Consider the following 24,415-nt stretch of genomic DNA (forward strand, 5'->3'; position numbering starts at 1 on the left):
AAGATAACAATCTTTGAGGAGATAATGACAGGGTAGCAACTGGACAGGAGCAAGAATGTAATGGTAAGCAACACATACCTACCAATTATTATTTCTAGGAATTCATCCTGAGGAAATTACAAGACTGAAGATGTTTGCACAGAATAAGTTATATCAGCCAACAACTATGTGTTTGTTATCAAAGTGACCAAAGAAGGGGACCAATTAAATAAATGATGGTATATCTACAAACTATATAATCAATTTTATTTCACCCATAAAATGAAATACTACATGGCCAATAAAATGTTGATATAGATCTATATTTATTGACATGGGAAATTGTTTAGAGAACACTGTCAGAAAAAAAATGGCTATAGTATGCGCAAAATTATTCTACTTAAATATATGCAAACAGATAGTAGGTTCTGAGTAATTTGGAAGGCTTTTTGTACCTAAAATAAATAAATGTTATTTAGCTTAATAAAAGCAAATAAATAAATTAATACATCTTTCCTAAGCATAAATACATTGGTTTTAGTTATGTCCCCCAAATTCAGATCTTGAATAAACTACTGAACCTCTTTGTGAATCAGTTTCCTCACTTATAAAAGGGCATAATAACAGTATAACCTTTACAAGGGCTGTGACAAGGATTAATATGTGCTAACAGAGGTAAAGTGCTTAAAACAGATACTGTCATATAGTAAGCGTGATATACAATTTGGAAACTTCTGCTTTTTTAAAAAATGATTAAACTGGTCTCTTGCTGATGCCCGTCTGAGATAATATCATTATAGTAGTAATTCTGTTTTGGCACCCGAACCTACATATTAGCTCTAGGAACTGTGGAGGTAACTAGCAGATGTAAGAGTCTAAATCCGAGCAACAATACCCTGAAGTGGTCTAACAGCAAGCAAGGCAGAACTCTGTACATGGCTAGAATGAATATTCATAAATTGCTGGTAAGAAGATAAAATGGTTCAATCTTTTCAGGATACAGTTTGGTACTATGAACTTAACCAAGATCTGAAAAATTACGTTCCTAGTAATTTAGATTAAGAAAAGTAGCTGTGATATTCAGAACACAAAAATTTAGATTTAAGGATGCCAGTATATATCAAAATTTGGAAACAACCTAAGCTTTCAACAAGGAGATGTGGATGAGAAATATTTAATATAGTAACATAATTTTTGAGAATATTTAATGTTCTAGAATGTTAAATTTTAAAAAGTTGAATACAGAACTGGAGATAAAACAGGAACTCAATGTTATTTTAAAGATTTTGAATATAAGATGTATAGAAGAGTTTACCGGAAGTTAATATTTTAAATGATAAAAATGTAATATTTAAAAGAAAATTTACACACACAGACAACAGTGTAGTGACAGAGAAAAAGGAGGGTAGAGGAGGTGGAGATGGGCAAAGTGGGGATAAATAGGGACAGAAGGAGATTGCTTTGAGCAATAGGTGCATGATACAATCTACAGATTCAATGCAATCCCTATCAAAATATGAATGGCATTTTTTAACAGAACTAGAACACCAAATATTCCTAAAATTCATATGGAACCACAAAAGACCCCGAATTGCCAAAGCAATCTTGAAAAAGAAGAACAAAGCTGGAGGTACCATGCTACCTGATATCCAACGATACTAAAAGGCCATAGAAATCTTTGGTACTGGCATAAAAACAGACCTATAGATGAAAGAAACAGAATAGAGCACCCAGAAATAATCCCACACCTAAATGGTCAGTTAATCTATGACAAAGGAGACAAGAATATGCAATGGGGTAAAAACAGTCACTTCAATAAATGGTGCTGGGAAAACTGGACAGATACATGCAAAAAAAATGAAACAAGACAACATTATCATATCCTATATAATAAAAGCCCAGCAATCAAGTAGCAGAACGACTGGAACAACCAGAACAACCGTGGCCCCTCACTCTGGCTAGCCCCGCCCCTGATCAGCCCCCATCGGGGTGGGCCGACTGGACCTCACCAGTGCACGCATTCGTGCACTGGGCCTCTAGTACAAGAATAAAATAAAAATGGATAAAATACTTAAATGTAAGACCTGAAACCATAAAAGTCTTGGAAGAAACTTAGGCAATAAACTCTCTGAAATCACTTTTGGTAATTTTTTGGATATGTTTCCTCAGGCAAGGGAAAAGAAAGAAAAAACAAACCAATGGGTCTACATCAAACTAAAGAGCTATTGCATAGTGAGGAAAACCATTAACAAAACAAAAAGACAAAATTACTAAATGGGAGAATATATTTGCCAATGATATATCTGATAAAGGGTTAATATCCAAAATATATAAAGAATTCATACAATCTAACACCAAAAAAATAATTCGATTGAAAAATGGGCAGAGGGCCTGAATAGACCTTTCTCCAAAGAGAATATACAAATAGCCAATAGACATAAAAAGATGCTCAGCATCACTAAAGGGAAATGCAAATTAAACCACAATGAATGGAGCCTATCAATAAATCAACAAACAGGGGTTGGCAAGATTGTGGAGAAAAAGAAACCCTCAAACACTGTTGGTGACTTATAAATTGGTGCAACCACTATGAAAACAACATGGAGGTTCCTTCAAAAGTTTTCAACAGAACTACCATATAACTTAGTAATTACACTTCTGGGTATTTACCCAAGAAAATCCAAAACACTAAATCAAGAAGGTATATACACCCCTATGTTCTTCAGTGCAGCATTAATAGTAATTACCAAGATATGGAAGAAACCTAAGCGTCCACCAATAAACAAATGGATAAAGAAGTGCTACATATGTACAATGGAGTATTACTCAGCCATAAAAAAGAATGAAATCTTGGCATTTGCAACAACATGGATGGACCTAGAGTGAATAGGTCAGAATATGCTGAGTGAAATAAGTCAGACAAATACCATATGATTTCACTTATATGTAGAATCTAAAAAAATAAATATACAAAAGAGCAACAAACTTATAGATACAAAGAAGAAATTGATAGTTGCCAGATGGGAGGGTGGATGGCAGAATGGGTGAAAAAGTTCAAGGGATTAAGATGTACAAATTGACAGTTATAAAAACAGTCATGGGGATGTTAAAAGGCACAGACTAAGGAATATTGTAATAACTATGTATGGTGTCAGACTGCTGCTATACTTATTGAGGGATCACTTTGTAAGCTATATAAAGTGATCATAAGTTGCACATCTGAAACTAATATAATATTGTATGTCAACTATAATTAAAAATTTAACAAAAATTAAAAGGATATAAATAAAGTTGAATATATTTATTTGGGTCTTTATTCAGATAGTTCATGCAGCAGCTGTAAAAATACATCTAAAAATCAAGTTGTTAGGCTTCCTTACAGTAATGCATAGAGTACTATTTCCTATCTCTTAAGAGCACAATGTAGTTTCATTTTCTCAAAAGTAGTATTTTAGTGCCTTTCAAGTATTTTTCTCCTTCACTAGATCTGCTTAATAAAATTTTACTTAGCTCCAAATAGGGGACAGGTAAATATATGAATGAAAAACATCACTGCCTTTAAGGAGCTCTAGTGAAAGATGCCACCAAGTAATAAATGGCCTCTTGCTAGGATGGCTCAGACAAGGAAGAAAATGCTAAGTGACACTTGTGTTTGTTTTTATGAAACAAAAACAAAACTTTTTATGTATACTGTACAATGACACAAAGTTAAGTTTACTTTCTACATTTAAACTTGAAAACACGCAGAGCAAATATATGTTAAATAATTTAAATTTGACCAGTGGACTTCATTACCTTTAATAAATAACTCCTCTAAATCATTGATTTTTTAATTTCCCCCTTTGGTCTAGTAAAATCATTGTGTTTCCAAAATCTTCAAAGTCACTGGAGATGATAAATTCAGAATCAGTGTGTCCAGATGGAAAGTTTGGAATAGTAATTTATGCTGTTCTGTGTTACTTGGGTGAGGGAAGGGTAACAAGTGACATAAAAGAAAACAGATAATATCATCTTGTCTTTCAACCTCATTTCCCAGTATTCTACACCTTTCTCAACTCCCAAGGGCTTACTAAATTTCTTATTTTACTTTCCTTTCAACAGCAGCAGTCACGATTGAAAGCTTCTAATGCATGAGGGATGTCACTTAATCACTTAAACATCACTGCGAGGAAGGCACCCTGCACTTTTCTCTGGAGAGACACAGACCTTGAAGTTGGACAGTTTTTAATCTCTTTACTGTATATCCCATTTGTTTCATGTGCTAAAGGAGAATAAATGCAGAATACTATAAAATTAGAAATATTATTTCTAGAATAGGCACTAAATAAGCCTACACCACCACACACTTTTTTATACTTCAAAGAATTCTACTGATTTCCCCAATGCTATTTTAATATATATTTTTTTATTATTTAACCTATTTAACTTTACTTTCTAATATTATCTTATAATGTCATTGCTTCACTAAGTGGGAAGACTTAAAATGTTTTAATAGTCCACAGTATATACAGATACTTAGACAGCATATGATAATTTTTTCACAAGGCAATTTAGCAATAAGTTATCAACAGCCTTAAATTCTGCATATCCTTTGATGGATCACTTTACTTCCAGAATTTATTGTAAGAAATAATCCTAGATACACATAATAACATTAAGTATAAGGATGCCATTTAAACATGCTCAATCACTGCCTAACAATTAAATATATTCAATAAAGACTTAAAATATATGCATATATTTTAATACCTTTTGATAATTCATTTAAAGACTATTCAATTATTTAAAACATTGCAGGAGTACTAGTATATATACTAACATGATAAGATATTATATAATTACTGAGAGAAAAGCAGTTTTAAGATACAATTTGGCTTCATTTTATAAAAAGGAATGACAGAAAATATAAAAATATAGATAAGAAATTTATAAAGAGGTTAACAGAAATTATTACTAGTGGGATCAGAGTTTATTTTCCATTTGTCTCTTTGCTTTCTGTATCCTGCCTAATAAAATAGTAATATGCAAATTGACCGCACCTTTGCTACGCCCAAGCCACGCCCACCAGCCAATCAGAACGAGTATGCAAATTACCCAACAAAGATGGCGGTTGATTTGCATACGCTGAGGGAGGGAGGAGTGAAGACTGAAGACAACTTAGAAGGAAGAGGGAGGAAAAGCGGAAAGCAAGGTGGCTGCCAGAGGGAAAGCCCAGGTGGGGCGGGGCGGAGCGGGCCCGGCAGCAGCAGCACGTGGGTGCAGGCGCGGCGGAAGCAACGGCAGCAGCGCACGCCTCGGCAGCGGCCGCTTGCAGGATTCTTCCTGCAAATGGGTTACTAGTTTTTTTATAATAAGCCTGCATTTCTGCTGTATTATAGTAAAGACTAAACAGTTAAAAGTTTATCAATATAAATCTAGTTATAAAGAAATATATAAATGGATATTCTACATGGACAGAAAGAGAGCTATGAGCAGTTCTTCAGGTACATGGCAGGAGACAGAAACATTCAGGCTATAAGAACAGGAAGGAACGGGAGAGTGCCGTCAGGAGAAAAGCAGAAACTGTAAATCAATGCAGAAAGTGTGATGAGGTCAGCACTACATAACTGGTGATGCCTCATGCTACCTGTTCCTGGTTTGTTGTCATTTATATAAGCCAGTCTATATGTCCTTTAAACTGTTATGGTTTTAGAGTAAGTGGAAAACAAATCACAGCATTCTTACATCAGGATAGCTTTAATTTTCTGTAAGTTTATAAGGACATATAGTGACTATATTCCAAGAATAAATTAAGACACTGAAAATTACCTTAAGAGATGAGATTCATCAAAGGTTACCATTGTTACTTACCGTGTTTTAAGATAATCTAAATTATTTATCATACTAGGGCACTACACTACCTCCAGCTTGGTTAACTGGTAAAGCCCATGGACTTGTCCTTAATTGGTGACTAGAATATCAGCAAGATAGTATAACCTTGAACTCCCTGTGGTACTCTGCTTGGAATATGTTTTCTCCATTGGTTAACCCTGCTTCCTTCAGTACAACATCACTTCTTCAGGGACTGTGTCTGGGACCCCTAAATCCCATTGCTATATGTATTCAATCACCCCACACCTCCCTTACTATAACATTCTTTACAATGTATAGCATTTACCTGTTTGATATCTTCACTGACAGACTGAGCTCCATCAAGGGCAGGGCCATGCCTGTTTTGCTCTCTGTTGTATCCCCAGTGTTTGGCACACAACATGACATAACAGGCTCTCAAACACTCGCTGGATGAATGGATGAGAGCTACACACCTTGATGACACTTTGGTTCATTGCAGATCTAGCATGAGGCTATGGGCTTACATAAAGGTTAATTCTATAGAAACAGCTCTCCAAAATTTATTTTCCCACTTACTACAAGAAAAGCCACTGAGAATATGGTTCTCTACTTCAAACGTCCTTTGTATGAGAGGCTTAGGGGAGATGACTTCTCAGCAGTACTAAAAATACTGGTTTCCAAAGCAACTAGTTTTTACTTCATGAATTGTGTATCTAAGTCATTTCCCTCACTGTACCGGCTGTGTGAATTTTGTGTATTAATTTCACCCATAGCTTCATCTTATTTTAGCTATTTTTGCTTATCCTCCATATTTCCCTTACTTAAAAATATAATTATATATGCATTTTTGCATTCCTCCTCGAATCTTTCTAGGGACAAATCAGAAGATGTAAACATATTATCCTATATAATAAAAGGCTAATATGCAAATCGACCGAACAACAGAAAGACCAGTCGCTATGATGTGCACTGACCACCAGGGGGCACACACCCAAGGCAGGAGCTTTCTCCTGGTGGTCAGTGAGCTCAGCAGTGGTGTTGGGAGCCTCTCCGGCCTCCTCAGCATCACTAAGGATGTGTGACTGACGGCTTAGGCCTGCTGCCCATGGGCCTCTAGTTAATTAATAATATCAACTCAGCCAAAATTATAGTAATCTGTGGCTGAAACAATTCTCCTAGTGATATGGTGCTTCAATGGATAACTAAGAATGATCAATTTTCAGTTCCTACTATAATCAATTAGTATACCTCTGGTTAATTCAGCTTTGAAGTAAACATTTTAATACTGAAGGATATTTCTTAAATTGCATTTCTCTCATGCTTCCATACATTCCTAAATATGCTCTCTTGTTTAAAGTCCTACCAGATTATTTGCTAGTCTACTTTCTGATCTCCTGGTTTCCAGGCAACTATCTCAGGCTCCACAGTATGCTCAGAAGAGTAATCTCTCTAAAATGTAAACCTGTAGTCGGGGCCTCTCTGTTGCCAGAAGGTCTCCTTAGCATGGACTACACGTCTGTCATTGAGTCCCCCTCCATGAGGTTACCAGTCTTTGTCTAGTCCTACTGAATTATGTGAGGTTCAAAGAAAGAACCATGCTAATTCATGCCTCTGTACTTTTCTTCACATTGCTCTCACTACCTTGTCTAGCCAGCAAAAACCTTTCATCTTCCAAGGTAACATCTCATTTACCAGACTCAACTCAGGCATTATGTCCCCTATGAAACTTGTTTTATGTATCTTTGATTTACCATTTTTTATTATTTTACAATGTACCTCAGGTACTTATGATTAAGGTCATTATATTCATTATATTCTCATGACTTAATTGTTGTTTTTTTCTATTCCGGTTTACACTCAATATTATTCTGTATTAGTTTCAGATGTATGGTATGGCACAGTGGCCAGACAGTCCTTACCCCACAGAGTGGTCCCCCTGGTATTTCCAGTGCCCACATGGCCCCTTACATAGCATTAAGATATTATTAACTATATTCCCTAGGCTGTAATTTACATCCCCATGACTACTCTGTAACCACCAACTTGCACTTCTCAATCCCTGTGAAACATTTTCAGTCTTTCTCAGGTAGAACTGATCACTTGCTCTTTTGTACCCCCACCGCACCCTCATAAGATTCCCATCATTATACTTTATTTCAATTTTTCTTGCTTTACTACACTACATTCTCCAAGAAAATGGTAATATTTATACATTCCTGTACACCAGTGCCAGCAGAATTCCTGACACATGGTAGGGTCTTGCACAACAAACCCATATTGAACTGAATTCCTCACTTGAACTACTTGTTTATTTTTTTCTGCCTAGTGCTACTCAATTAGTCTCCTGAGAAGTATTGTGCAATGTTGAGGAAAAGCAGCAATAGCAGCAGGCAGGCAAATCAAATGACTTTTGTTTTATTTATATTCTTATTGATTTCAGAGAGGAAGGGAGAGGGAGAGAGAGATGGAAACGTCAATAATGAGAGAGAATCATTGATTGGCTGCCTCCTGAACACCCCCTCCTGGGGATCAAGCCCACAACCTGGGCAATGTGCCCTTGACCGGAATCGAACCCAGGACCTCTCAGTCCACAGGCTGACTCTCTATCCACTGAGCCAAACCGGCTAGGGCTCAAATGACTTTTAACACTTGTAAACTGACTTGTTCTGAGCAGCAGCATGGGATGCAGGCTCCAAGATAAAGAAGCACAGTCATGCCCTAGGGCCGTGGTTGGCAAACTGTGACTCACGAGCCACATGCGGCTCTTTGGCCCCTTGAGTGTGGCTCTTCCACAAAATACCACGGCCTGGGCGAGTCTATTTTGAAGAAGTGGCGTTAGAAGAACTTTAAGTTTAAAAAATTTGGCTCTCAAAAGAAATTTCAATCGTTGTACTGTTGATTGTTAGGTCGAGGCAGGGGGGAAAGACCACAGCCATGCAAGCATCCGCAAGGTAGATGGTGACAAAGATAACTGGCGCCTTCCCAGACCCTTGCCAGCCTTCCCAGACCCCTGCCTGAGGCAGGAATTCCACACCTCTCATGCCCTCCACCCTCCCCTCACTAAACAGCTGTATAAAGGAAGTACCTAAGCCCCGTTTTGGCACAAACTCCCCTGGCCCACTCTCGGACTGGTGAGTTTCGCCCGGGAGCGCAAGATTAAAACCTCCCCCCCTTTCCATGGCCTGGACTCTGTGTCTTGTTTCCTGCGTTGCAAACCTTTCATTGATATTTGGCTCTGTTGACTAATGAGTTTGCCGACCACTGCCCTAGGGGTTTGGCTCAGTGGATAGAGCGTTGGCCCTGAGACTGAAGGGTCATGGGTTTGATTCCAGTCAAGAGCATGTACCTGGGCTGCAGGCTTGATCCCCAGCCCTAGTCAGGGCCTGTGTGGGAGGCCACCAATCAATGTTTCTCTCTCTCTCCCTCTCCCCCTTTCACTCTCTCTAAAGAAATCAATGGGAAAAAATAGCCTTGGCTGAGGATTAACAAAATAAAAAAATTTAAAAAAGCACAATCACAATTTGTCCATAACCTTCAAAGTAGTGTTTCTCAAACTGCAGGTTTTAGCCCACTACTGAGTCAAGAAACAATGTTAGATCTATCTAGTCAAGAAATCAATCTTTCAGGTCAAATGAGTTCAAAGAACTCTGAAAAAAGAAATTCTGACAATAATCATGTAGCCTCCCGGCATAAAAAAACTATTTCTTTTTATTTTAGCCATTCTTATACATGCAGAATGTGAGAATACCTTCAAGCTTTAGGGTCAGAGCAATACTGATTCATCACTATAGTAAAAAATCAATTAAATCAATAGAATTGATGAAGAAAATAAGACATTTGGGGGGGGGGGGCACTAGCAATCTGAATCTGTGCCAGTGACCTAATGTTCATTCTTGATAGCCTATAATTAAGTCACTGTCCCTTTCTCCACAATCTGGTCTAGCAAGACCTGCTTTCCTAATTACTCCCAATTTACAGAGCGGCCATAATCCAAGAATGTAACAGTTTAGCGAGAAGGGAGGTCACTGGCACCACCCAGACCAGGCACTTAGATACAATCTAACTCCTCCTCTAACTGACTCGGGAGGGGCTGTGGAAGGCCACCACAAAAGCCTGGTAGTTAGGAAACAGACAGAAAACAAAGAAGCCAAAGGGTATAAAGGGAAAAGCTTCCTCCACATTCACTCGCTCAGGATTTGGAGAACCGACCCCCTGAGTCACTGTACTAGTTCATGTGAAACTTCTAAAAGTAAATGGGGTTATCCTGGACCTCCAAGTACTCCTGTGTATTTTTCGGTTGCCTGGTAAATTCTGTAACAGAACAATTAAATTAATCTACCCTTACATGTAGCCCAATTGTAACAGGGGCCGTGACCTCTTCCCTTCCCACTGCCACCTGGCCGGTTCCCTACTGTGCTCCTCGGGCGTATTAGATGCTGCCTTGTTCACCCCAGTCTTCTTGGGAAAGGGAGTCCTAGGGCAGACAGCCGAGTCCCTCATCTGGGTCTTGGTTCCTTCCCTGACCCTAACCTGAATGACCTCTGTGTCACCAGGCTCTTTCCCCCACCTCTCACTGCCACCCTAGTAACTATTTTCTCCTTTTCTTTCTGGACATTTTTCATACTTACTACATGCCAGCATGGCCTACTGCTGGCCTTCAACCCAGGCTCACCTGTTGAAGAGACTGTCTAGATAGCCTGGCACTCATGTGGATTCTGTCAAGCCCTGGTTACAGTGGTATGATCCCCAGGTCTGCCAACCTACTCATTGGGTGCATCTATCTTCAGGCATGTTCTAACCCTATTAAATTCCACAAATGTAAAGGATAAAGGTATGTATTAATTTAGGTCCCCAAGGAACTATCAAAAGATCTGCAACTATTTCAAATACTATAATTAATTTAGCTGCAGTATAGAATAAAGCTCAACTTTAAAACCTATGATCTTGGTTTTCTTTACTCATGGGAAATGTTCCTAATTGTTATTCGCATAAAAAAGTATTTTTACATAGACATGCATACATGCACATATATATTTATATGCCTTTGATTTCACAAAAATTAACTGGCCCTTAATAGTACTTCTAAGATTTCATTTCTGAACAATTAATTTTATGCGAATTTCATCTTTCTCAGATTCCTAATTTTATAGATAGCTGAATATTTTTTTATCCTTATCCAAGCATATGTTGTATTGATTTTAGAAAGAGAGGAAGGGAGAGAGAAAGAAACATCAATAGGTTGCCTGCCATACATATCCTGAAAGTATCGAACCCGCAACTTAGGTATGTACCCTGACCGGAAATCAAACCCCCAAACTTTTTGGTGTACTGGATGACGCTCCAACCAACTGAGCCACCTGGCTGGGGCTACATTGCTGAATATGTTTATTTTAATGAGTTGAAGCATTCACTGATCCTCAATTAAACAACAACAAATTTACATCATTCAGTTATCCAAATTTTACCTTTCAAATCAAAAGTCACCTTAGTTTTACAACTTTTTAAGATACTTTTCAGAAAGAAAAAACACATTTCTGAGAAAACTATAAAATATGAAAACAAGCCTAATATAGGCACGTATCCTAATAAATGCTAAAAATATGATAAAACGCGATTTGAAAAGGTACCTGTTCTTAACATGCTTTGCTTCTTTAACAGCAAGAATAAACTTATGTGATGAGAAATGAAGTAAATCATTATTTACACAATACATAAAAAAACCCCAAAGTAAATAATTTATAAAATTAGAACATGAGAAACATGTGGGCAGACAGGAACTCTTACATATACCAGTATATGCTATTTGTACATAAAGAAATGCAAATGCAGGAAAGTAGCCTTAAAAAGAAAAACTTACATCAACATCTCTAAATATCAGCAACTCAAAGGAAGACACTCAGGAGCGGTCAGCAGAGGAGACACATCCTGTTAAATGAGGGGGCTGGCACCAGCCCAGCAGAATCACATTGCTAAGTGCCAGTCTGTGTGTGTGTCAGGGTCGGGGGAGTGGTGGTTGGATTAAAAAAAAAAAGGATAATAAATCTATAGACAAAATAATCTTTTATAGGCTATTATTTAGAAATTGTTTTGATGTCAACAGCAATAATCCCTTCAATATGTCACAGTTGAAATATTATTCAATTACAACATATTGTTAAAGTATACATTTCATTTTTGTGATTATTTTAAAACATTAACGAAAGTTTTCTTGCCAATGCTACCACTTACTTGCTAGATGACTTACATTAAAATAACTTACCTCTCTAAGCCTCAGTCTCCTTGTCTATAAAATAAGCATACCTATATGAAAGGGTTGTTGTACAAATTAGAAATATGTTGAAAGTACCTAGCAGTCTTCTTTTTAATCACACAGCTAATAAACAGCAGTTTCAGAATTTAGGGTTTTGAAAGTAATAAAAAACAAAATTATTATCATTACTTCAAGTCCCATTCTCTTAGTACTGGCTTTGAAAGACAGAACTTTATTTTTGGAATTTCCTTTATAATAAAACTAAGAGTAAATATTCCATTTGAGAAGGCCCTCCCTCCCACTTCAACATGCATGCACTCAACTATACTTGTTCTCAGTTGTTATGTTATTTTTCATGATTTGAGCACTTAAGATCCATGAGTGATCTTCAACAAACTATTCCAGTTCAGTCATGAAAGAAAAGGAGGAGGAGGAAATTAAAAATCACTTTATATCACATTCAACAAACAATTACTAACTGCCCACCTGATAGCTGGACTTGTGGAGTATTAGGATGAAAGACACACAAGCCCTGCCCTGTAGAGGCCTACAGTCTAGCCAGGGCATGCACACCGATCTTACAATGCGTTCCATGTTACAAGCCGCTGGCTTATGGTGGGGTGCAGAGCAGATTTTTGTGGATGACCTGCTGCTCTCCCATACTGCCGACATTATTGGAATAAAGCTCATATATGATTCAACCTTGCCTCTGCTTAATTGGCTGAAGTAGTGACAGGCAACCTGGATCCCTTCGGTGTCAGGTTACAGTTTGAGGGAGATGACTTACTGGCTTATATTATTTCACTCCCCTCCCCTCTGCCAGCACCCCACTCCATCCAGTAGCACAAGATTTGCTGTTGATTTTATCCTGAATTTAGGGAATATGCCTATTTCCAGAAAACTGTACATGCCACTTAAAACCAGAACAGATGGCGTATCTATAGCTCCTTCAAAGTCATTTATCGCAGGCAGTGATCCCTCTAACAAACAGAATAAATACCCCTGAAAGGCAGCCCAGTAAAAGCACTAGCAGAGTCTTAGCTGATCACAGCAAGAGAAAGCCTTACTATGATTTGTAAGCTTTTTTTCGCAAAGCACAACTCACTCTTTTTAATCTCTCAAGAGACTAAAAATATGCTATTCCATATTCTACCCAGTACATGAAATTCTTTAGTGGAAAGAAATGATTTTGACTGTTTTGCTACAAGAGAAAATTTGGTGCCCTCTGGTGTTGGAAAACAAGAAGATCCATGTCACCTTTACAAACTAGCACTCCATAGAGTTTCTTAAAAGACATATTTTGCCCTGGCTAGTGTGGCTCAGTTGGTTTGAATGCTGTCCTGTACACTGAAAGTTCATGGGTTAGATTCCCAGTCAGAGCACATACTGAGGTTGTGAGTTCAAATCACGAGCCCCAACCGATTGATGTCTCTGTCTGTCTCCCTCTCTCTCTCTCTCTCTCTCTCTCTCTCTCTCTCTCTCCCTCTCTGCTTCCCCTTCTCCAAAAATCAATGAACATGTCCTCTGGTGAGGATTTTTAAAAGTGTAGAATTTTGGAGCAGGATAGCACATTCCAAGGCAAAACAGATAGGTATTTTTTACTGGAAAGTTTTGCTCATGGTTTATTAAATATTCAATTTTATTTTGATGAAGTATTATAAAAGCATTGTTAAAAAAATGAAGCCTTTTAGGTAAAAGAATGTCTGCTATACCATCTGTTGAAGCCTGCCACTTCACAACCAGGAGAACAAAGATGAATGATCTAAGATTTTGTAGCAAAAATAATGAATAAAAAGGGAATGACATTATTAGGGTAGTATGATTTATAATTGACTCTTCGATGTATTATAAGATATTGGAGATACATGAAATGAAATAAAACAGACGGTAACAGCTGTGATAATACTACCCACCTGAAGAACTAAAATATAACCAATAGAGTTGGAGCCCCCGACACAGTACCCCAGATCATATTCTCCCTCCCAATCTTGGATAACCACTCAATTGACCTGTAAAGTTTTTCTCAGTTTTCCATACTTTCCCTAACACTGTTATATTGCTTCTAAAACTGAACATTAACTATAAAATATCACTTTATAAAAGAAAGCTCAAGTGACACAATTACAATTGGTCATGCAGAGTGAGGGCGAGGATTCCAACTAAACCTCCCCAGTTTGGGGGCACATGGAAGCTGATATTGTGAGGTTCCCAGGTGTGAGAAAAGTAGACAAAAATAACATCTCAGCATCAGAGAAGTTTTAATGACTGAACAGGACATGGAGGCACTGCCAGTAACTGTGATTTTTAAACCCTGTAAGGGCTGAACTGGGGCAATGAGGGAGACAGCAGGTGGGCCGTGAGGTCCATGAAGCCAAATGGGAAGGTATAGAATGTAAATCAGGCCCAGTCCTACCAGGCACACAAGGCTAAGAGAGCTGAAGGCATAGCCTCGTTCTAACTGTCAGACCCAGCTAGCTCTAAGCCCAGTCCTAGGTGATAAGCTCCAGCTCTCTGTGTCACTCTGGGACTGGCTTCCTGATGACTGTTTTTCCCTTCCCCAAACAAGGTGGCCTTACACAAAACTTGGGAGAGGAGAGCATGCATCTTGGCAGGTCTCCTACTTCCCAGCTGCCTTTTCCCCAGTGCCTTCCTGCTCCTCTCTAGCTGCCCAAACCCTGTCGTCATCAGAGCTTTCCCATGCTCCAGCAACCTAACAGCTCATGAAAATCAGGTAATACAAGTAAAATGCCCTTTACCCAGCATATAGTAAAGCTCGATAAATGTTAACAGCTGCTATCATCACTTTCACCACCACCACCTCTCCATTCCATTCCCACCCCCGCCCCTTGCTCTTAGTCAAACTTTCATTTTCTTAATACCAGGCTAAGACAAACTATCTGAATATATGTACTTGGATATGGATATTTATAATGTCTTTTACTACAAGCAAGGATCTATATTAGGTTGTTGGAAAATATAAAGTCAAAATATCTTGTCTTCCTTTTCCACCTGCTTCCTAGTTACAGCCACCAGGATAATTCTCTTTGCTCTTGTTAACAAATCATTTGTCAAGGATTCTATCAACTCAGTTTTAAAGCACTAATTCCTTTTTGTTGATCATCTTCTGTCCAATAATTCTCAGCCCTGACTACACAATGGAATCACTTGAAAGAGTATATTTATTTAATGTACAAAAATGCACATAGTGATGTGCCATCTAGACCAACCAAAGTATAATCTGACAGAGTTTAAGCATGGCACTTTAAGAGCTCCTGAAAGGATTTCAACTTGCAGCCAGGCAGGGTTAATAAGCACTGTTAGCCTCTACCCTTAAATCATTTACCAGACCTAAGACACTGAATACATCATTTATTTGTTCAATTCACCGACTCGGCAACCATTTACTTAGCTCCTACTGCAGGCCCAGCCTGGAGCTACTCAGAACTCTCCAGCAGCTCACATATCCAATACTATATCCAAAAGATAGAAAGAACTTTTACAACTCAAAACGAAGAACAACCCAATTAAAAAATTACCGAAGGATTTAAACAGATGCATCACTAAAGGATATATACAAATGAAAAATAAGCACATAAAAATGTTCAACAGCATTAGAGAAATACAATTTGATATTACTAAAGTAGCTGTTGAATGACAAAACAAAAAATATTGAGAATACCAGGTGTTTGCAAGGATGCCAACACACAGAACTCTCATACATTGCTGCTTTGAATGCAAAATGGAATAGCCATTCTGGAAAACAATTTGACAGTTTCTTATAAAGTTAAATACACACTTACCATATGATTCAGCAATCCCACTCCTGAGTATTTACCCTAGAGAAATGAAAACAGGTTTCCACAAAAACTATACATGAATGTTTATGACAGCTCTTTTCATAATTGCCAAAACCTGGAACAACCCACCTAACCTTCAACAGCTGAATGGGTAAGCTGTGGTAATTCATACAATGGAATACCATTGGGCAATAAAAACAGCTATGGGCATATGCAACAACTTGTATGAACCTCACAGGCATTTGTGCTGAGTAAAAGAAGCCAGTCTCAAAACATTATATACTACGTGATTCTAATTTTATAACACTATATTATTATTTTATAACATTAAAAAAAGGCAAAACCAAAGTAATGGAGAATAGAACAGTGATTTTCAGGAATTAGGGATGGGACAAGAGTACGATTATGAAGATATAATCAAGGCACAATTATAAAGGCACAATGGAGATGTTTGGGGTGATGGAACTGTCTGTGTCCCCCTCCTGGTGGTTGTTATATGAATCTATACATGTGTTTAAATCATAGAACTGCATTCTAAGAATAAATCAATTTTATTGCATGATAATAATTGAAAAAACACAACCAAAAAGACTATGCTGAATTAAAAAAGGCTTGTTGGCTGAATGTAGCTCAGCACTGTCTTTCCCCAAAGTAGATGCTTAATTAACATTTGCTGAACAAAACCACTGAAAACTGGTTGTATTTTCTGCTTCAATATCAATCTCATTTATATTCCTAAGCTTCAAAAATTTGAACAACTTTTTGTGGTGTCATTAACATTTTCTATAATGGTATCTGCCACAAAAGTATATCTAGTTTGCACAAAAACAAATAATTTAAAATGTCAAATGAAAGTCAGAAATCTAGATTTTCCAACCAATTATTTAAACTTTAAAATAGTTATCATTAATAACAAAAACTTTTTAAAAATATTGTATGCTTATCTTCCACATTAAAAAAAGGACAGGATATGTACTGAAATACACAAAAGCATGGTATACCAGTTAATTAACGCTTATAGAATTAACTAATCTTTATTAAATATGGGATGAGCTGAATAGCTAAGCCATTAATTAATCTCAAATATTAACTCTTTCTAGAATTTAACGTTTTGTTTGAATTAGAAAAACTATTAAATTTTATCTTATTTCTTTTATTTAACATTTATTTTTTATTTTTTATTGATTTTTTACAGAGAGGAAGGGAGAGAGATAGTTAGAAACATCAATCAGCTGCCTCCTGCACACTGGCCAGTAGCTGTGACATGCACTGACCACTAGGGAGCAGATGTTCAATGTAGAAGCTGCCCCCTGGTGGTCAGTGCGCTCCCACAGCCAACCTCCCGCGGTCCCCTCCTCCCACCCTGTCCCCCCCGCCCCCACTGGCAGGTCCCGATCACTGGCCAGGCCAAGGGACCCCCACCCATGCATGAATTCATCTATTATGAACAAGAAAATAATAAAGGCAATTTGCAAAAATAAAGTTTACGTAGAAATATACTAGTCCTCAAACGTCCAAATTTTCATCGACTTTAATTGCTTTCCTCAGCACCTAACATTTATTGCTCACTCCTACTGGGGATGTGCCCGCAACCAAGGTACATGCCCTTGACGGGAATCCAAACCTGAGACCTTTCATTCCGCAGGCCGACGCTCTATCCACTGAGCCAAACCGGGCTATCTTTATTCTTTCTGGCTCAAACCATGATGTACACTCATATCCCAAACCCATGTCATTTCTATTTTAAATCTTCTTTACTAAGGAGACATTGGGCATTTGCCTGTAGCTCCTGCGCAACCAAAGAAACCTATTAGGATATCAGCATATCATTGACCTGTCACAGGTCTAAGACTCATTTATTCGCTAAGCAGATGGGTTAAATCACATGTGTGTGAATGAATGAAAGTAAACATCAAAGGGGAAAAAACATTAACTGTAGTCTTGCTTTGCTCTAAACTCTATAAAGTGTTCCTAGCTGGAAAATGATTAGTAAGATAGCTGAGGTTTTCAGAAGTACCCAACCCAAGAATTAAACACATTTTTAAATTTGCAAATATGTAACCTGTATATACTTACAATACAGCACAAGTATAATTTTAATATTTCTTTTAAATGTCTATTTGTTAGAGAATTATTTTAGAGCCTTCCACATTTCAAAAAATATGTGTTTGTTTTTTATTTTAGAGAGAGAGGAAGGGAGAAGGATGGAGAGATAGAAACATCAATGAGAAACATTGATTGGCTGACTCCTACACACCCCCTACTGGGGATCGAGCCTGCCTGCAATCCCAGGCACATGCCCTGACCGGGAATGGAACCTGTGACCTCCTGGCTCATGGGTCCATGCTCAACCACTGAGCTACACCTGTTGGGCTCCACATTGCTTTTAAGGTGTTCTTTCTGGATATTCACTTAACATGTGACTATCTCCAATGTATCTAGGTTTAGGTCAAATTTTCAATAATTTTTTTTAAAAAATTTTACAGCTTCAATAAATCAAACTATAAAGTATTTTATAATGGTGCTAAATATAGTCATTGATACATTCTACAATATATGCTTTGATGTCACATTACATCATCACTTGCAAATAAACCAAACTGGAATATTCTTGTCAGTTAACCAGTCAAAAATATAATAAACTATTACCTATTATTATAATTGTACTATTTAATTGAAAAATGAAAAATACATAACCTAATTAAAGCACTTAAAGCAGTAACTTTATTTTGTTCAGGCTATAACTAGATCATAAGCAATAATGAGTTTGCTTAATTGTTTTTAAAAGAATGAACTATTATGTAAAGTTGCAGCTTTCTACATTTTAGCTTTGATGACATTGTTAACACATTGTGGATGGATCATGAGAATTCTTGCTTCATATTACACAAACTATTAAATTTTACAAAGTACCATACTTTAAAAAGATATTAGCTTGTAAAAATATGTAATAAGTGACTTCAAAATGCAATGGGTATTTAATTTTAAAGCGTGCCTTTAACATTTATGTAAAACGTTTTTTGTACTCATTCAATAGAAACTTATCTGGCCACTGGGTAAAGCTAGCAATAAAACTACTGGTCTGTAATGTGTTAATATTCAACATACTGATGAGTAAGGACTACTATCCTATATAGTAAAAGCCTAATATGTAAATCGACCGAACGATCGATGGAACGACTGGTCACTATGACATGCACTGACCACCAAGGGCAGACACTCAACGCAGGAGCTTCCCCCAGCCTGCAGGCCCCAGGCCAGCCAAGGCAGGTGCCAATGGGGGTCCCCCCAATTGCCCCACTGGTCACTCCACAGATAGGCCCTGATCGCTGGCCAGGCCTAGGGACCCTACCTGTGTACAAATTTTGTGCATTGGGCCTCTAGTCCTATATAATAAAGAGGTAATATGCAAATTAACCCTCACACCATAACACCATCACAAGAAAGCTGTGTGCACAGTAGGGGCGGGGCCGGCGTCAGCTCCGCACGGCTTCCACCGGGGTTCCTGAGGCCCCGCAGGGGTGTGGGGGTGCTGGCGGCCGCTCTGCGCGGCTTCCGCCGGGGTTCCTACGGCCCTGCGGGGTCCCGGCAGCCACTCCGTGCAGCTTCTGCCAGGGCTTCCACGGCCCGGTCCCAGCATCCGCTTCACGTGCCTTCTGCCAGGGTTTCCGCGATCCCACGTGTGCACGCTGGGGTGGGGCCCGGTGGCTGCTGCACGTGGCCCGGAGGCGGGGCATCAGTGTGGCACTCCAGGACTCAGGGCCGTCCCGTGGCACGGCGGCCATGCAGGGTGGGACTCCGGGACTCAGGGCGGTCCCATGGTGTGAGGGGTGGGGTGGGGAAAGGGGTCCTGGGTCTCACGTGATTTCACACCACAGGTCACTAGTCTATATATATAAAAGCCTAAGTGACCGTTATGACCAGACAACCGGCCAATAGCTGTGATGTGCACTGACCACCAGGGGGCAGATGCTCAATGTAGGAGCTGCCCCCTGGTGGTCAGTGCGCTCCCACAACCAACCTCCCGTGGTCCCTCCCTCCCCCCCCCCGCCCCACCGGCAGGCCCCGATCACTGGCCAGGCCAAGGGACCCCACCTATGCATGAATTCATCTATTATGAACAAGAAAATAATAAAGGCAATTTGCAAAAATAAAGTTTATGTAGAAATATACTAGTCCTCAAACGTCCAAATTTTTATCCATTGACTTTAATTGCTTTCCTCAGCACCTAATTTTTATTGCTTAGTCCCTTCACACACCCCACCCTTGAACATACCATTCCGGGTACAGAAGCTGAAACCAAAGAGAAGCATGCTCTCACATAAAACTACAGTAATGGTCAATTATCCTTTAGATCAGGGGTGGGGAACCTCTTTTCTGCCGAGGGCCATTTGAACGTTTATAACATCTTTTACAGGCCCTACAAAATTCTCAACTTAAACATTAGCCTGTTATATTTGGTCAAACATTTAATTAACTCACCCCTAATGCCTTGACAGGGCCAGACCTAATGATTTTGTGGACCTTCCCCACCCTGCTTTAGATTATGTTCACAGCATCACAGTTAACCATACCTGCATCATGTGGGCACTTAAATAAGGTCCTGGAAAATACCCATTAAAGCTAAATGTGATGAAAGAGAATGAATGTCACTTGATTAGATTTTCTTAGAGCAACTATTTTGCTTCAACTTAACTTGAACTAAAATCCTAACTTGAATAAATTTAAAATGTATTTGACCATCTAGTCTCAATATCATGAACATTACTGTTCCTCTAAAATATTAACAGTACTGGGAAAAAATTCACAAAAGAATATTTTGTAAACATGTGTGAGCATAGAGATAAACATGCCAATTACAAGACAGCTGCATAATTATTAAGTTCACCCAGAGAGAAATGTCATTTCAAAAATGATCAAAACCGATTTTTTTATATAAATAAGGTATTCAAAGTTAGCTCCACCCCAAGCGTCAACATTTATAATGTAGAACTTAACTTTTAGTAAACTCTTTTCAAAAATTACCTGCTTCTGCAACCATCTTTCATGCCTTCGTTGCTTCCTCCTCAGATTCTTCAACTTGCTCCTCTCTCTCTTGCTGAGCCTCTGATGAATGGCACCCAACGGAAAACTGCCCGCGCGCAGGATGTCCAGGGGCGAGAGGCGCTCCTCCTGGTCCGAGGCCTCCAGCGTGCGCCTGCCAGCGGAGGGCAGGTCCATCAGGAACGCCAGGCCGTTAGCACCAGCATGGTCAGGGTACCCTGCAGAAGCTCCCAGACCACTCTGAAACCCTCCTCCTCTTCGTGCCTGGGGCTCACGGGGAGCCGCTGAAAACCTCGGCAGCAGCATATTAGAATCAAAACTTGATGATATGTGAAGGGAACAGCTATTTTTACTAGATTCTAAAGGCAGGTCCAGAAGGTCCTCAGGCTGGGTTTCATTTCGTCTGGGACAGGCGGTAGTCTTACTATGTATTTCATAGAACGTGGGTAATAAAGTCAGCTTCTCACTGATGCTCAGATCCAAGCTCTGTGATTTTCTGTGGGAAGCTCTTCTGGTGCATCTGCCAGCCACAGGCTGCGGGACAAAAAGCTGGTGTTTTGAATCGGATGCTTTGAAGAGCAGTTTTTCCTCCTTCATCTGAACACACGTCGACCGCACCTCCAGGCACAGTGCTTCTGTTAACCTCCCAGGGCCATTATTCTTTTGGGCCATGTTTAAAAGCCTGCAATTTCTGTTTCTGAAGGTGCCGCCCGTCAGCAGAGCTTCGCCGTCACCACCTGACCGAGCTGCAGGATGTGACAAGTATTTCGGTGACGGTCTCATTAGTCGGCCTGCCTGTGCTGGCTGGTAATCGGTCCGGCTCTTGGAGAGGTGTACAGCTGCACGCTGGCCACAGGAACATTTTGGAGTGCTGACAAAATTAAAGCCCCCTAAACGGGCCCCACAAAAAGGGCAATTCAGTTTTCCCACTGTCCACTGGGCCTACAGGTAATAAAGGAAGATAAAGACAATGCGTTCATTGTAAAGTAATAAAAAAAAGAATGTGTGTGTGTGTGTGTGTGTGTGTGTGTGTGTGTGTGTGTGTGTAAGCCAACCACATGAGAGTTTTCTATGCCACAGAAAAGGCTGGCTTTCTGTTTTCTGATTAGTAGACAGAACAGTCAGTGGAAACAAGCTTTCTAATAGAGATGAGCAAAGTTCATTCATCAGAATGATAACATACTGCACTTCATGCCCACTGAAACAATACTCCTGAGAATTCTAAATGAATCTCTTAAACAAGAGGTTGAATATGGATACAGTGTGAGCTAATGAAAAGAAAAATACACTACGGAACCAGGAAGCACATCAGTCTACTGAGCTTAATTTGCAAGTAAAATCTCACAGGAAAGTGTCTGTTTTGATACACTTCTTGCATACCAAGCACTGTGGGAGGGAATTTCCCCCAACCGTCAGAATGAAGCTCTTCCGGCCTTTTTACATGCAACCAAAAGATATTGGCTGCACACACCAGAGGGAGCACTTCCCATACTCAGATTCAAAATTAACGATGGGCTGGCTTAAAATCATCTTTTCAACAGAGGCAGTGAAACATCTGCTGTGTCCCAATACAGTTTGTGAAGTTCAGGACACGTACAAGCACCCCACTGGCATTTCCCCGGGAAATCGTTACAATGTGAAAATGGATGCAAGGAATAGCTAGCTATCAAATGTTACCATTTAACAACAGCAACAAAAAAGTTAAGGTAGTCAGTGGAGAAAGACAACTGTATTTTTCTAAAACTCATATTATTTATAGTTTTCTAGGACTTGTGTCTTGAATGGTGAGAAATAATGATACCATACTTTTAACAAGATGAGTTCTTGCTCTTATATTTCATTAAAGATCCTTAAAAGTGTGGTAGTTTGATTTTTACTGTGTTAATAAGTCATTAATTACCCAGTTTATTTTACTATGCATACATGAATACTATATACAGGATATTTCATTCACTCAATAGACACTGTTCTATGTGCTGGGGATGCAGTAATAAACAAAATATAAAGAGCCTTGACTTCATGGAGTCTACATTCTTCATGGAGAGCTGGGCAATGGACAAGAGTGCATATATATGCATTGTATACATTAAATTTAAAATGTGTATAATAATTCATGTATTTATATTTGTAAGATTACTTATGCATTATTTAAAGTACTATATATTACTTATAGTTTGTGTCTGTGTAACTTATAGATAGGTAGGTAGAGCAGAGATGGGAGAAAGGAGTGTGAATAGTGGTAACAGTGAGGATAGTTGATAGAGAGGTCAGGCGATGTCTCCTTGAGAAAGAACAGGTGAATATCTGTGGGAAGAGCTTTCAAGCCAGGGCAAGGACCAAACGCAAGTTTGAGGCCGACAAGTGCAGAAGCACTCCAGTGATAACGAAGAAGCCATCCGTGTAATCCAGGGTTACACAGCTTCTGTATATTGTACCGTGTGTTCACCTCCCCAAGTCAAGTCTCCTTTGAAAAATAATTTTAAAAAAAAGAATGGCATAGCCTTCCATGTCTGTTGAAATAATGCATCTAAGAAAAATAGCTCTAAAATAAGGACGCTGAAGGCAGTACATCCCTAATTTCACTCTGACTCCGGAAACTTACTTTTTGTAGTAGGCGGTTTATCCATTCTGGAAGGGCTTCTATATTCATGTGCCACACACGACAGGTATTTTGATCATCAGCGGAGTCATATCTATCCTGTTATATCAAAATGCATGGTATTAGTTATTACCAGTTCAGAATTCATTTCACAAATTTCATATTTGAATAAAACACAAAAATATAAGTTCAATTTTAGCTAGGAAGGAAATAGACACTGCCCTCCTCTCCTCATTCCCATTTCCAAAAACAAACCCACAAAGACAAAAAAGAAAGAAAGAAAGAAAGAAAGAAAGAAAGAAAGAAAGAAAGAAAAGAAAGAAAAGAAAAGAAAAGAAAAGAAAAGAAAAAGTATTTTCAGGGAATAACTGTCTGTAGAAAAAAAAAAAAAGAAAAAAGAAAGCCCTCCAGTTCACTGAGTTCATCTATTAAAAGTGTCGGCCAAACCTACGAAAGTTATTTTATCATAGATCCTCATAAGATGATAACAGGGACATTTCAGGCAGAGAGGGATTTAATTCTTGGTTTCAAACTGGCAATGTAAGTTCATATTCTAGTCTATTCTCCCTGTTAAACCACAAAACCTATACAAGATATTTAAAAAAAATTTTTTTAAATTAATAGCTAAACTAGAAAATACAGATGGGGAGATTTCAATGAACCAGAAATTGAGAGGAACCTCTGAAAGATTAATGAGGGAACCAGCAGCATACTGTACCCAAGTACATAATAGATAAGAACCACACAAAGAATGGTCCATGCCCAAGTGGTGGAAACTAGAAGCAGGAAGGGCTCTGGGAAACTATTGGAAGTGAAGATGAAGTCTGTGTGTCTCCAGCCAACAGTATTTGGGGCAGAGAGAAATAGCACAACATCGCAGGGTGGCTGGAAAGGCCTGGAAAAAATGAAAAGCAT

At 38.8% G+C, this 24,415-nt stretch overlaps 1 protein-coding gene across 1 annotated transcript in view; it reads right to left on the reverse strand.

Annotated features, from left to right (window-relative positions):
- RNF180 (ring finger protein 180) overlaps nucleotides 1-24,415 on the reverse strand; it is a 91,491-nt gene that overhangs the window by 35,869 nt on the left and 31,207 nt on the right. Inside the window, exons 3-5 of the mRNA XM_054714304.1 lie at nucleotides 23,504-23,599; nucleotides 20,884-21,843; nucleotides 15,862-15,897 (exon numbers count right to left, since the gene is read on the reverse strand). Of these exons, the coding sequence (XP_054570279.1) occupies nucleotides 15,862-15,897; nucleotides 20,884-21,843; nucleotides 23,504-23,599 (1,092 nt within the window). The remainder of the gene's footprint in view (nucleotides 1-15,861; nucleotides 15,898-20,883; nucleotides 21,844-23,503; nucleotides 23,600-24,415) is intronic.

This window comes from Eptesicus fuscus, chromosome 4, assembly GCF_027574615.1.
Source record: "Eptesicus fuscus isolate TK198812 chromosome 4, DD_ASM_mEF_20220401, whole genome shotgun sequence".
Taxonomy (NCBI): Eukaryota; Metazoa; Chordata; class Mammalia; order Chiroptera; family Vespertilionidae; genus Eptesicus; species Eptesicus fuscus.